At 33.2% G+C, this 13,220-nt stretch overlaps 1 protein-coding gene across 3 annotated transcripts in view; it reads left to right on the top strand.

Annotated features, from left to right (window-relative positions):
- Pcdh10 (protocadherin 10) overlaps positions 1–13,220 on the top strand; it is a 56,698-nt gene that overhangs the window by 11,023 nt on the left and 32,455 nt on the right. For 2 of the 3 annotated variants that reach the window (XM_028764279.1, XM_028764260.1), the window contains exon 4: positions 2,862–3,167. In XM_028764279.1, coding sequence (XP_028620112.1) covers positions 2,862–3,167 — 306 coding nt within the window. Of the gene's footprint in view, positions 1–2,861; positions 3,168–10,302; positions 10,578–13,220 lie in introns of those variants that run through there. The other variant, XM_028764268.1, reaches the window with a different exon arrangement.

Raw genomic sequence — 13,220 nt, forward strand, 5'->3', positions numbered from 1 at the left:
CCCCAAATAGGTGGAAAAGGTTCCCAAGTGTAGACAAAGAGTCAGAGGTACCTCAACTCTCACTGTCAGAAGTCCTAGAAGAACACCAACCTAACTACATTAACATATTTATAGAGGACCTAGCTCTGACCCATATAGAGTTTGTGAGCTCTAGTCTCTGAGAGCCCCTACAAGCCATACTTACTTGATTCTGTGCACCATGCACAGGAGGGATCCACTTTAGTTTTAAAATAATTATACATATTTATTTTTCTCTTAAATGTTACTTCTGTGATAGAGAAGAGCTTGCTTTTTCCCACCACTATATCAAATAGATGAAATTTAAGCGTCAGTGGGCCCAAATATAAGACACGTTCCTGGGATGCTGCCTATACACCATACGAACTTGTAACAGGGATGTTCTTTTTCTCTTTTAACGTGCATATCTTCTTATAGAAATAGGACGTGTATAGGGTGTAGTGAAACATCTCTAGGATTTTCACTGTGTTCCAAATCAGATTTTGTAATCCCAATTTCAGCATTTAAACTCCTCAAGAGATTACTCACCAGTAGTTCACTTTCAGGCTTGTGAATGACAATCATTAATAGGATGTTACAATCAAAAGTATTGACTTACCATTACACATAGATTTATATAAAATAAAAAGTCATTATTTAGTGATATTAATAGATAGTAAATATCTTGGTATTGTTTCCTTGAAAATAATCTTGTAGTTAATGGCCTTTAACTCTAAAAATATTGTATACATTCTACAAGTTTTGTTATTTTGAAATATTGGTTATCATGTATAAACATTTTCAAGCACACTTGCATGTAAATCAATGTGTAATACACTACTTCAGTTGAAACACTAAAGCTTCCTTCGAGAGCTCGAAGAATTTTAGATACTTGTGAAACTTAGAATAAAAGGTACTCATTAAATAAATATTCTATGTTAATTTTTAAAATTCCAGTTTTTCATGCATTTCACAAATTTTATAATATAAATTAATCATGCTTTAGTTATTTGAAATTAATAAAAATTATACATGCCAGATGTCTCAGTGAAAAGAAGTCCTTGCAGCTAAATCACATGAACTGAGTTTCATCCTTAATAATCACATCATGGAAACAGAGAAACCATCTATACACGTGGTTTTCTGACCTGACCACGTGCCTTGGCATATATATATATATGTGCTCTCTCTCTCTCTCTCTCTCTCTCTCTCTCTCTCTCTCTCTCTCTCTCTCTCACACACACACACACACACACACACACACACACAAATATGAAAATGGATATAATTTTAAATCACTAGGAAATTTTATCAGTATTTAAAGTACTCAATAAATAAACTAGCATGCTTAGCCATGTTGTGCTATACACCAAGTTTGTATCAGACTTGGCACAGTGGCAGTAGACTGTAGCCTCAGAATTTGGGAAACTTAAGACAAGACAATTAAGAGCTTCAAGGCATCCTAGACTACTTAGCAAGTTCTAAGTCAACAGGGGCTATATGCCCAATCCCTGACTCAATGAACAGAACATTTGAGACAAAATAGTATTAGAGACTATTCCACAGCTCTCAAAACTTCTTGGACTAGTGAGATAACTAAGTAGGGCAATTGTTAGACTTTGAAACCTGAGGATCAGAGTTTAAGCTCCCAAGTACATACAGCTGGCCATGAATATGCTGGCATGCACTTACAATCCCAGAGCTGGGGAGGTAGAGACAGGCAGAACCCTAGAGGTCACGAGCCACACAGCAGAGCTTACTTGGTAAAGTCCAGGTCAGTGATAGACTATGCCTAACCCCCTCCCCTAAAACAAAAGACTCAAAACCCCAAACAAAACATAGTGGATGCCATCTGATCTGCACAAACTCACATCTGGACACACACACACACACACACACACACACACACACACCACAGTTCTTGTATGTGATTCAAGAACTAGAATTTCTTGGTCATAATCAGGTAAAATTTACATCTTCTCTGTCTAAAGAGAGTGGCAAAATTTGTAGTAACATTTTCAATCTTGCTACATAAATTAACTTAGTGTTGATTAGGACAACTATTTATGTACAGATGAGTACTAAGGAATATGTCGATATTATTTGTAGCCAATTTCCACTGCATTTGGTTACCTTGGCTACGCTAATTATAGTCATTTATTTGTGAGTTGTGCAAAGTGGTAAATAAAAAGCACTTTATAGGCATATGGATTACCAGTGTTCCAGTGACAGATACCTTTAGGAACCCATTTTCCAGGAAACTAAGAACCATACTTTTCTTACTCATGGAATGTTCAGAACTCTTGTCACTGGCTGTTTGTCAATTTGGAGTGTATTTCTTTTGAAGTTAACTTCCCATTTGAAATCCAAAGTCTGTAGTCTACTAACTGTTGCCAATGCTTGGCGTATCTTCTCTGTGATTGCTGACACACTGCTAAGGAACCGTAGAGTAAGACGCCTCAGTAGCTGGGATCTCTATAGTATCAGACCACAGAAGGATTTTCAAATTTTCTGTAATATTCTTTTTCTACTCACTATTTTCTCAACTTTTAAGATGTTGACAGCCAGCGCTTTTTCCCCCACCAGTATTCTCATTAGAGAAACTGTGACTTCTCTGCCACAGTCTCATCTTTTACATTTACAGATGCTTTTTTGTTTTTTAAACTCTTGTTTTAAATCACAGGGAGAATACTATTAAGAATTTCTGGTTTCCATCAGATTAAGAGAAAACGTATTTGGTTAAATGTCTTCATCTATCACTACTACATTACCTGACTTTCCCTGACCGTACAGCTTGCCATGTTGAATACATTTGGAGTTCCTTGTCTTTTCCCTTTTCCTTTCTATGATTTCTCTTCCTTCAGGTATGGATCTCTTCTCCAACTGCACTGAGGAATGTAAAGCGCTGGGCCACTCTGACCGATGCTGGATGCCTTCTTTTGTCCCTTCGGATGGACGCCAGGCTGCAGATTACCGCAGCAACCTGCATGTCCCCGGCATGGACTCTGTTCCAGACACCGAGGTCTTTGAACCTCCTGAAATCCAGCCTGGGGCAGAGCGTTCCTTCTCTACTTTTGGCAAAGAGAAGGCCCTACATGGCACCCTGGAGAGGAAGGAGCTGGATGGATTGCTGTCTAATACACGAGCGCCTTACAAACCACCATATTTGAGTAAGTATCACACAGAAGTCTACATCAAAGTATTTCCTCTTATGAAGTGAAGTTCCACATTCTTATTTCTGGAAACAGTTTGAATACGTAAAATAATTTGATGAAAATTGTTTTTAGGTTTATGCAGTAATCCAGAATGGAAAACTGAACAGTTAGCAAGAAAATGTGCTCTGATGTTCGGGCTCTATTAACAACAAAATACATGCTTGGCTTTATACAGAAAATATTTTCAAATGTTCTTTATTTATCTTGAGTGTGGCAGCCTTGCTCACTTGATTTCTGTAGATGGATAACCAAAGGCAGAGGAACCCGTGTCTTGAAATTATCAGTGGAGTCTTTTTGGGAATTCGAGGGATTGTAGAGCTCAAACTGAAGGATTTGTGCATGCCAGGCAAGCATTGTACCTCTGAGTTATGTCTCCTGGCTTAGGCTCATGTTTCCTAATGCTATTGGCTGGGTTCATCAACTGACCGCGATTTTTTCCTAGTATGTCAAACACTTGAGACTAAGTTTAGAAAGCAGTGTAGACTTCATGTGTAGATTTCACTACAGATATTAGTGGTTTGCTGGTAAGGACTCAAGTCCATAGTCAGAGCTAGAGGTATTGTATGGCAGAGGCAATGATGATCCTGTAGCACTGAGGCTACAAACAACATTAGTTCAATATTGAAGTTATATTTTCTAGGTGGATTATCTTATACAATAATTATGACCAATAAAAATGCTTGGAAGTTATGTGATTGGTTTCTGTCAAGGATCTTGGTAATAAAATCCCATTTAATGTCTGCTCCATGACATCGTTTCCTTTTATATAATGGATGAATACTATTTATAATTCGATCTTGGTTAAGCCATGCAAGTAATAATTCATAGATGTAAAACTCAAGGCCACCTGATCAAAAATCAAAATCTAAGGAGTCTTGAAAAATCTTTTTTTTTTCATCTGCTAGTATCAGGAAAAATGTCCATTGCAACATAAGCTAGAAACTACGAATGAGAAATAAAAACATCGTTTCTATTGAGGCTAGTAAAACAGGAAGGATTTAAAAATTGAAAAAATAAACTCAAACTGAATACACGCACGCACACACACACACACACACACACACAGAGAGAGAGAGAGAGAGAGAGAGAGAGAGAGAGAGAGAGAGAGAGAGACTCACATTTAGCTGTTACGACTATGTAATGCAAAACCACATAATAAATCCATAAGGCTATGGCTTTTCATATCAGACAATAAGAACAGGTGGGGCTCTCCTCAGATTTACAGATTCGCAAAAAACCACACAATAAATCCATAAGGCCATGGCTTCTCATATCAGACAATAAGAACCCCACTGGGTAAATATTTTTTGTTTTATGAAAGATTGTGTCCAGATTCTCAACTTACATAGGAATACCACTGACTCCATGGGAGATCCTACTTTAGTATTTCAAAGCCTGTTAATTACATCTTTCGTGAATCACTAATATGTGACTAGCCTTTATTTATACTGTACAAAGAATAAGTGCATAAATTATTGAGAATCTAAGATCTAAATTTAAACATATTCACACATTCTAGTTAATTCAAAGTGAGCAAAATTCAAAGTTTATAAAGGAGGACAATGGTGAGTTTTAAATTGAATTATTGATTTGAAACTTTATTTGCTCTTAAAAATAAAATGTTTCTAAAACAATATGAATATTCCTTCATTGTTTTGTGCAAATCTAAGAATGTATCTTATGGAAAACCTTTATTAATAATTTCAATAGGAAAAAATCAAAGGATATATAATTCTAAGGAGTCAAAGTTTATATTTTTAAATAAATAGTAAGATTTTCTCTAAGGACATTTTGTCAGGAAAGTACACTCCACTGATAACAGAAAGGCAAATTCTCTTTTATAATACTAATGAGTACAACACTTGACACATTACACTTATATATAAAATTGTTATATGAAGGAAAGTATTAACTGACTAGTTTTTACTTTTAATAATGATAATAGTAATCATGCTTATTCATAAGTAACAGTACTGTTCTGAATTTAGTGTAAAATTTTCTATTTCATAAGAATCTATTATTCTCATTCAGAAGCCTGAATTCAGGGACCATTGATTTTATTATTATGTTTGTTAACATAATCAAATAAGAATCTATTGTTGTATCAGATAAATTTAGATTTGTACGTGTATTGTTTGAATATGTCTATAGATCAAATTAGCCTCTAATCATGGTCTATATAAAATGGTCACTATCCATTTTAGCCCATTGATACTGTTCTAAATCCTCAGTGTTTGGATTGAAATATGGTGCAAGAATAGAATAAACACTGAGAAACTAGTTGTATTTATAATATACTTAATTAACCCTAGAATTTGTCTAAATTTCTTCCTTTAAAAATTAATAATATTTTAGAGATTTATGACACGTTAGACTCAGACAATTATCTTTAAATTTACATCTTGACCTTAACTTAATTGACTAGTCAATTTTATCGTTAGTTGAGTAGTATGTGCTTTGCACCCAAGCTGTTCCTGACCATGCCCTGTCATATGGTGAGAGGATTTAACATCAGGAATGGATATATTCCCATCTTCTAAATTAAAGATCACATCCCTCATGTGATTAAAAAAGCTAAAAATTGACACTAATTACTTGCTTTTAATCAGAATGTTTAGATAATTATTGAGGTTGCTGTTTTACTTTTGTTAACTATGCATTTAGTTTTATAATGAGTATAATGCACATTTGATGTTTAGGGAAGTAGCTTATATATTTAGTAATTTTTGAAAGTTTCCAAAAATGTCTAGTGAGATAACTATAATTTATATAATAATGAAGTGAAAGGGCAACATGGATAAAAATACAAATTAGATCCTTGTCTAAGCCAGTAACTTCTGAGTACTATACATCAGATTTTTTTCTTTTATTTTTAAAACTCTTTACTAACTTTTGAAGAAAAAAAGAAAAGGTACAAGGTGCTTGCATACATTGGAATTGATTTTCACTTTGAAGTGGCCGTCTAAAAAAGTCAGCCTTCTTTTTTGCACATAGAAATACAGCCACACATTTCTGCGTGATCTGCTTACTGAAATGGATCTTAAAACAACTGGCCACATCTACCAACACTTCCTTAGTCACAAACACAATTACATAATCTGTGTTTTCCTACTTTTATTACAGAACTATACATTTCAAACCTGTAGCAAAACAATACTGCGGACAAAACAGACATCTTACCCAGATTTTCCTGAATGTTTTCCATTTAGCTTAGCTTCACTTGCATTTTTTCAGAGTAATAGACATTCTAATTTACAAATTTAAAATTTAAATTTAATTAATTTTAACGTTTAAAATTAATAACTGATTTCGCCAAATTAAAAACAACAATTTAAAATCAAATAAGGCTTTCTATAAAGAGTGGACAGGACATTGAACTTTTATCATAAGGATTCTCAGGATAGGTTTTTAATTATAGAGATTTTATTTAAAGCAATTACATCACTCAAATGAAACAATGTATTTGAAACAATCTGTCTAGTATCAGAAAAGGAGACACAGAAATACTTTAGCACAGAGAAGATGAAATAGATCAAATGAAACAATGAATTACTTCAAACAATCTGACTAGAATCAGAAAATGAGAAACAGAAACATTTTACCACAGAGAAGAAGAGATAGAAGACAGGGTTACTTGCTTGATTTGAAAGCAGGCCAGCCCAAGTACAGACTGTCAAAACCCAAACACAATGGAAATATCATCGACAATGGAGAGGCTGAGAAGACTATGCCCCTTGGCTTGCTGACTAGCTAACCTAGGTGAACTGGTGAGTTCCAGGTGCAGTGAAAGACCCTATCTTAGAAGAATAAATAAATAATAAAATAAAATAAGGAATAAATATTTTAAAAATAAGGTATGCAGTATATTGAGGAAGACACAATATCAACATGTGCTGGTTTGCACCTGAGCCTACAATACACTCTACAAGTATGTCCATGTGTAAGCACATGTGCACGAACACATACACATGCACACACACACATACATATACACACATGCACACACGCATGCACACACATGTGCACTTAAAAGTTAGCTTGAGGAATTCAGTTGTTAGGATATGTGTTGCTTATATAAGAGACAAAACCCTGAATAATTAAAACAATGCTAAGATATATTTGGATCCAGTCCTGCATATATTTTAGTGTTACATTTTTCTCTTAAGATTTTTGTCAGTGAATCAGCGTGGTACAATTTAGACAGCAGAAACAAGGCAGCAATAAATGCATAAGAATAAACAAAGAAAATTTCAAATGATTTTTTAAATTTAAGATATGTTTATTTATGTCCTCTTTCACTCAAGCTTCCTTCCATAAATTGTGATATAGATTTCTGACATGTTCAACATATTGAATGAAGTAATTCAACTTCACTGATGCAGTGGTCTCGAAATCTTCTTAAACCCATGGAGTTTTCTAGATTTATTAGTTTAGATCAGTAGTTCTCAACCTTCGTACTGCTGGGACCCTTCAATACAGTTCCTCATGTTGTGGTGACTGCCAACCATAAAATTGCTTTTGTCGCTACTTCACAACTGTAATTTTGTTGTTGCAAATCATAATGTAAATATACGTGGTTTTTGGTGGTCTTAGATAACCCCTGTGAAAGGGTCCTTTGACCCAAAGGTGGTTCAACCCACAAGTTGAGAATAATTTGTTTAGAGGGAGTGACTTCCGTAAACTTACTGTAGTCCATCTGGCTTCGATATTAGAAGCATCTAGACTAATCCTTGCTCAGCAAAACATTACCTCTCCTACTCTGTTTTTTATCAGCGTGTGAGTTCTTTTAAAATTTTGGAGCTCACTAATACCACAACAAAAAGATATCAGAATTTAAAATACTGCATCTGGATTATTGTTGCCAGTGTACCTAGATATCTTCCTAGTAAATCCAGTTTTGTTAAGAAGATCTTTTTGGCATCTCTTTCTGAGTACTTCAAGCCTAGAGCTGATAAGAAGTGAGGAACATGCTTTGTTTAGTAACATCTTTCCCAATGTCTTCATTATCTCAGTATGCCTTCTGTGAGTTTTCGTAATTTGCTGAACTCAATAGTGTGTTCAGAGCATATACAGAATTCAAAATAAAATGACTTTTCTTACTGATACTCATTAGTAGCATATTTACATCCCCCGTGTGATGTTATCTTTGGGATAGCTCTGCTCCTTTAATGCCATAAGTATAGCAGTACATCCGATGTTAAATCTACACATTAACTATTTTGTTAATAAAGTCTTTTACAAAAACATTTCCGTCATGTAGTTGGTAACAAAAGTAAATGAATGAAAGCCTTCTAAGTATTTTGTTTTCTTTCCTACATTTTTGTATGTTCTCCTTTCCTCAAAGTTCTCTTATTAGCTAAATATTTCTGAGAGGATTTTTGCTAATCTCTTGTTTTTTTGTTCCTCACACCCATATCCAATTTACTTAAAATTTCAATTTATTCCTTTTTGACAAATCCAAGGTCATCGACTCACTCTAGTGGTGCTATTGTTTTACTAAATTCCTTGACTCAAGGATTATGAAGAAATCTCCAGTAAACAAATAGCTTATTCATTTTAACAGGAAACAAATCACAGCACATATCCAGATGCAAATCCTGTCTATTGCTAGAATTTGAGGTTCACTAAATCTCTGTTATATTCTGCATCTGTGGAAAACATTAATCTATTCCCAGGTTCCATCATTAATTCACTTAACTGAAGACAGTAGCTACCTGGAGCCTTCCTTTAACTCTAGGGACATAAAATTACTGGTCCTTACTCTATTCTTTAACGCTTTGCTTCTGGTATATCTTAAATAATAGGATTTAAAGTTATGAAAGCTCTTCTGAGAGGCAGCTGTGAAGCACAGTACTTTGCTAATATGCTCACATCAGTCAATGCCGGTGGCGTCTCACTTAGACAACACGCTTCCCAGAGCTAACCTTATGTCTTTGTGCATCTTTACATTTGGATGATGTCAAAAATACTGTCTGTCTAAGAAAGCTCTGGTCTCTTTGCTAAAGAACTTTTATAGCTACTTTAGTCAATGTACTTGCCTTCTTTATAATGCTGCAATATTTAAAATGTCATTTACATATGGCTTTAAATTCAGTAGACCTGATTTTGATAATCTTATGAATGGTTTGCCAAAACCATCTATACTGAGAAAAAAACTTATGTAATCATTACCAAAGATAATTTGTAGTTTCCCAGCAATTACAAATGTTGCTGAAATTTACTTCTGTCCTGTAATTTTTTCCCTGATGCAATTATTGTTTTGGCATATCCAGGTCCACTCTGAAGCAATGATATTATGTATTAAATTACTTATGAACTGTAAAGAATTGATATCTTTTAAGTATGTGGATTTCATTCACACATCTGGCCATAAACACAATTTCTGCTCTTTTAAAGCAGAAATTTAATGAATTACGATTTGAGAAAAAATAAATAAATTATTTAAAAAATAATTCTAAAAAAAGCAGAAATTTACTTTTAGAGCTTAAAATTTTAAATTAATTTAATCCCTTATCTAGGTGGTATATGTAGGAATTTTAGAGGGCAGTAGAATATGAACTGATTTTGGATATTGAAATACATTTAATCTGGCATTTAAATTATAATTTATTTTTCAATGTTTTTAGAGTTTAAATTTTTTAAATTGTTCTTGTAATATATTACATCCAAAGGATATGTGAAAGTGATTCATAACTATTAGTATTTTAATTACTTGTATTTCTTACTTTGTCTGTAGAATTTCTTCTAGCATCTTGTTTATGAGTACTTTATATGTTATTCTCAATTTTTCATTTTTCTATGAAGTTAATAAGCACAGACTCACATATGTTCTTCTAGATTTAATCTATTTCTTTATATAACTTCCATATTTATTCAGGCCATTTATAATTATGGTTTTAAGCATATGTACACGGTTAGTTAAACTGTTGTCATTTAAGAATATAAAGAGGAGGGAACAGATAAAGTTAGCTATTCTTTTACATAATATTTCATTTGCTGTGAGATTTTGTGTAACCAAGGGAAATGTATTTCCTGAACACTTTCACTTTTAGCATATTAACATTTTTGTATAACTCATTTTATATTACAGATCATTTCCACCCTCTTTCTTGTTTTGCACATTGGAAGTAAACCCATTTAAGCATTTGTCCATCTTAAGAGTCTAACAAAAGAAGATTATCAATTAAACATAAGTAGAATTGTTAAATGAAAAGGAACGCCTACATATGGAATTATTTTCTCTGCTGCATCATACTGAGGATTTCTGAATCAACATAAGAATACTTTAAGTTATAAATATCTTGTAGATAATCCTGGAACATGCAAAGTAATTTGCCTATAAATATAATTAAACAATATTCAATACTCAGTGTCCTAGACTTTTCTTGGCTGAGTGTGTTTTTTAAACTCCTTTTTATGTGGAGTTAAAGTCATTTAGATAATGTATCTTGAAAATTATGTAAGATTGTTACACTGATTGTTTAAGATTAAATTATTTTATAAAACTGGGCCTGACATATAATCTGCTACTCAATATTTTAAGGTAAGATCTGGACCAACCTGGTCTGTAACGAGTGTTCAAACCCAGCCTGGATGACGTAGAAAGACACTATGTCAAAACAGAAATTAAAAGAGGTTGTAGCATAGATCTCAGTGGTATAAAAGTTGCCAAACATTTACAGAGGTACATGGCAGGGGCAGTCTCTAGCATAAGAAAATTGTCCTATAGATTAATAAATAGATGAATAAATACAAGTGAATAAAGTCTAAAGTCAGCTTAATAAGAATTACATTGGTGCTACGCAAAGAATAAAAAGCACTTGAAGTTTGAGGTTCCCTAAGACTTACCCAGTCACTGCAAAGGAAAATCTAGGTCACTTCAAGTGGAGAGGACATACAAGTTTGAAAGCACTGGCTCTCAGGATGTTATTATTTTTAAAAGACGTTGATATAGCAAAAAAAAAAAAGTTAAAAATGGAGGTTTTAGCTCTGATCCTAGAGTTGATCCATCATATAACATTCAATACATACATCATGTGTTACATAGCAATGCCCTTACCCATATGCTTTATTTCACAGACACAGTTTTGAACTCTGTGAAAGGATAATGCTGACTATAATTTTGACAGTTTCTGTGTCAAATGAAGTATTTTAATCATTCAAATGATCATTCAAAATGATCAATTATAGCTTTAAGTCATTGACTTCAGCAAGTGATCATAAATAGACATCTATGTTCTCTCTTTGTGACTAAATTTTGTGGACACATCCACTCACATAGAAGCATTGCCTACCCACATAACACACTCACACAGAAGTGTTGTATGTTATTAAATTTTATTTTAATTATTTCTATCAGCTATCAGAGGTAGAACTGGCTGGTGTCATATTTGACCAAGGAATACATTTGATCAGCTCCTCTCTCATTTGCAGCCATTAACAGGACACCTTGCCTGTCAAAAACCTGATAGGTGATGCTGATAGTTTTAGTCTGTCCATTTGCTATTTAAGTTCAGTCTTATTCTTTTTAAGCAACAGTTCATAATGCCCAAGAATAACGACAAATTAACTATGACAGTGTAGGCAAACTGCATTTCTATTTTCAGTCTTGTGTTTTTCAACAAGCCAGTTAGTTAGTTTAGTTAGTACAGCATTTTTTCCTTTTAATGTTTTTATTTGCCTAAATCATACATTCGATTGTCATAGGTCTTGTGTTGAGTACTTAAATGGTACATGATACATACACTGGAAAGTTAAAGTTAACTTTAGTTTATCAGTAACTATTTTACATTTCATGTTTAGGTCAGTGCCTATGTTATTTAGGATGAAAATTAGACACTACTTTATTCTACAAAAGCATATGTATAAGACAAGGTATTTGTAGCTTAGGCTCCTGTCTAACTCAAGGTCTTCCCATTTCAGTAACCTCATGGTGAAATGATTGGCCTGTGTCATCAGATAGAATCTACAAAATTGTGTTTGCTTGTTTTTACACATGGCCTTGAAGTATATTTCAAGTTGTCCTCTAACTCAGAAGTCCAAGTAAACCCTTCCTTCTACAAAAACTCATTTTTATAAATACTTTGTCGGGATATTTAGATATATCTTATAGTTCAATGTGGGCGAAATCATTGATGTATAGAAGTAATGTACAATGGGTGAAATCAATTACTGATGTGTTTGCACCCTGATTCTTTTCTCATCTCTAGTCAAAGATACAACTGGCTTATTTTTTAAAGTACTATTCATCACAAGATCAAGAGTCCATTATAACATTAATAAACTAAATAAATATAACAAAGACATCTTGACTTATCGAATTTTTACGCTAAATGTGTTTCACAGGAAGGGCTGGGGGAGACTGTCCATAAATATGAGACTTACTGTGATAGTGTCTCAGCTGCTGTACATCTTAAGTCTAGAAAATTTGTATGGAAAATGGTAAGGTGATCTGAAATGAAGGCAAAGCTTTAATGGTGAAACTTTGAACTTTATTACATATAAATTTAGATTTCAAATTATACATGAAATGATTATATTCAATGTAAACTTATTTGTCTATTTGTTATTGATCTAACCCAGTCTTTCTAGTAGAAACAATGGTCAGAAATATATTACATAAGAGTCATTGTTTTCTACTAAGCTATATTTTACATGTGTCTAGTCATATCAAAGTATAAAGAAATTATATATTGAAATTCTGTTTTCCATAAAATTTTGGCTGAATTTATTTCATCCAAAATCCAATATAACTTTTACTTCACTCAAACATTTAAAAGTAAATTCAGAGTCCTTGTTGTATAATTTTTATTTAATCATGTGTCTGTTAAAAAGATAATTTTCCTTTAGGACAAATACAAGACTAATAAATACATATGGACCAAAAATTAGATACTGCCTAGTTCTATAATAACACATTTATAAATGTTTTATAAATACTCTATCCTTTAAAATAAGATCTGTTTATTATTGATTTTCTAGTTGCTTGTCAATTCCCACTAGTTGCAT

This window comes from Grammomys surdaster, unplaced genomic scaffold, assembly GCF_004785775.1.
Source record: "Grammomys surdaster isolate TR1022 unplaced genomic scaffold, NIH_TR_1.0 62, whole genome shotgun sequence".
Taxonomy (NCBI): Eukaryota; Metazoa; Chordata; class Mammalia; order Rodentia; family Muridae; genus Grammomys; species Grammomys surdaster.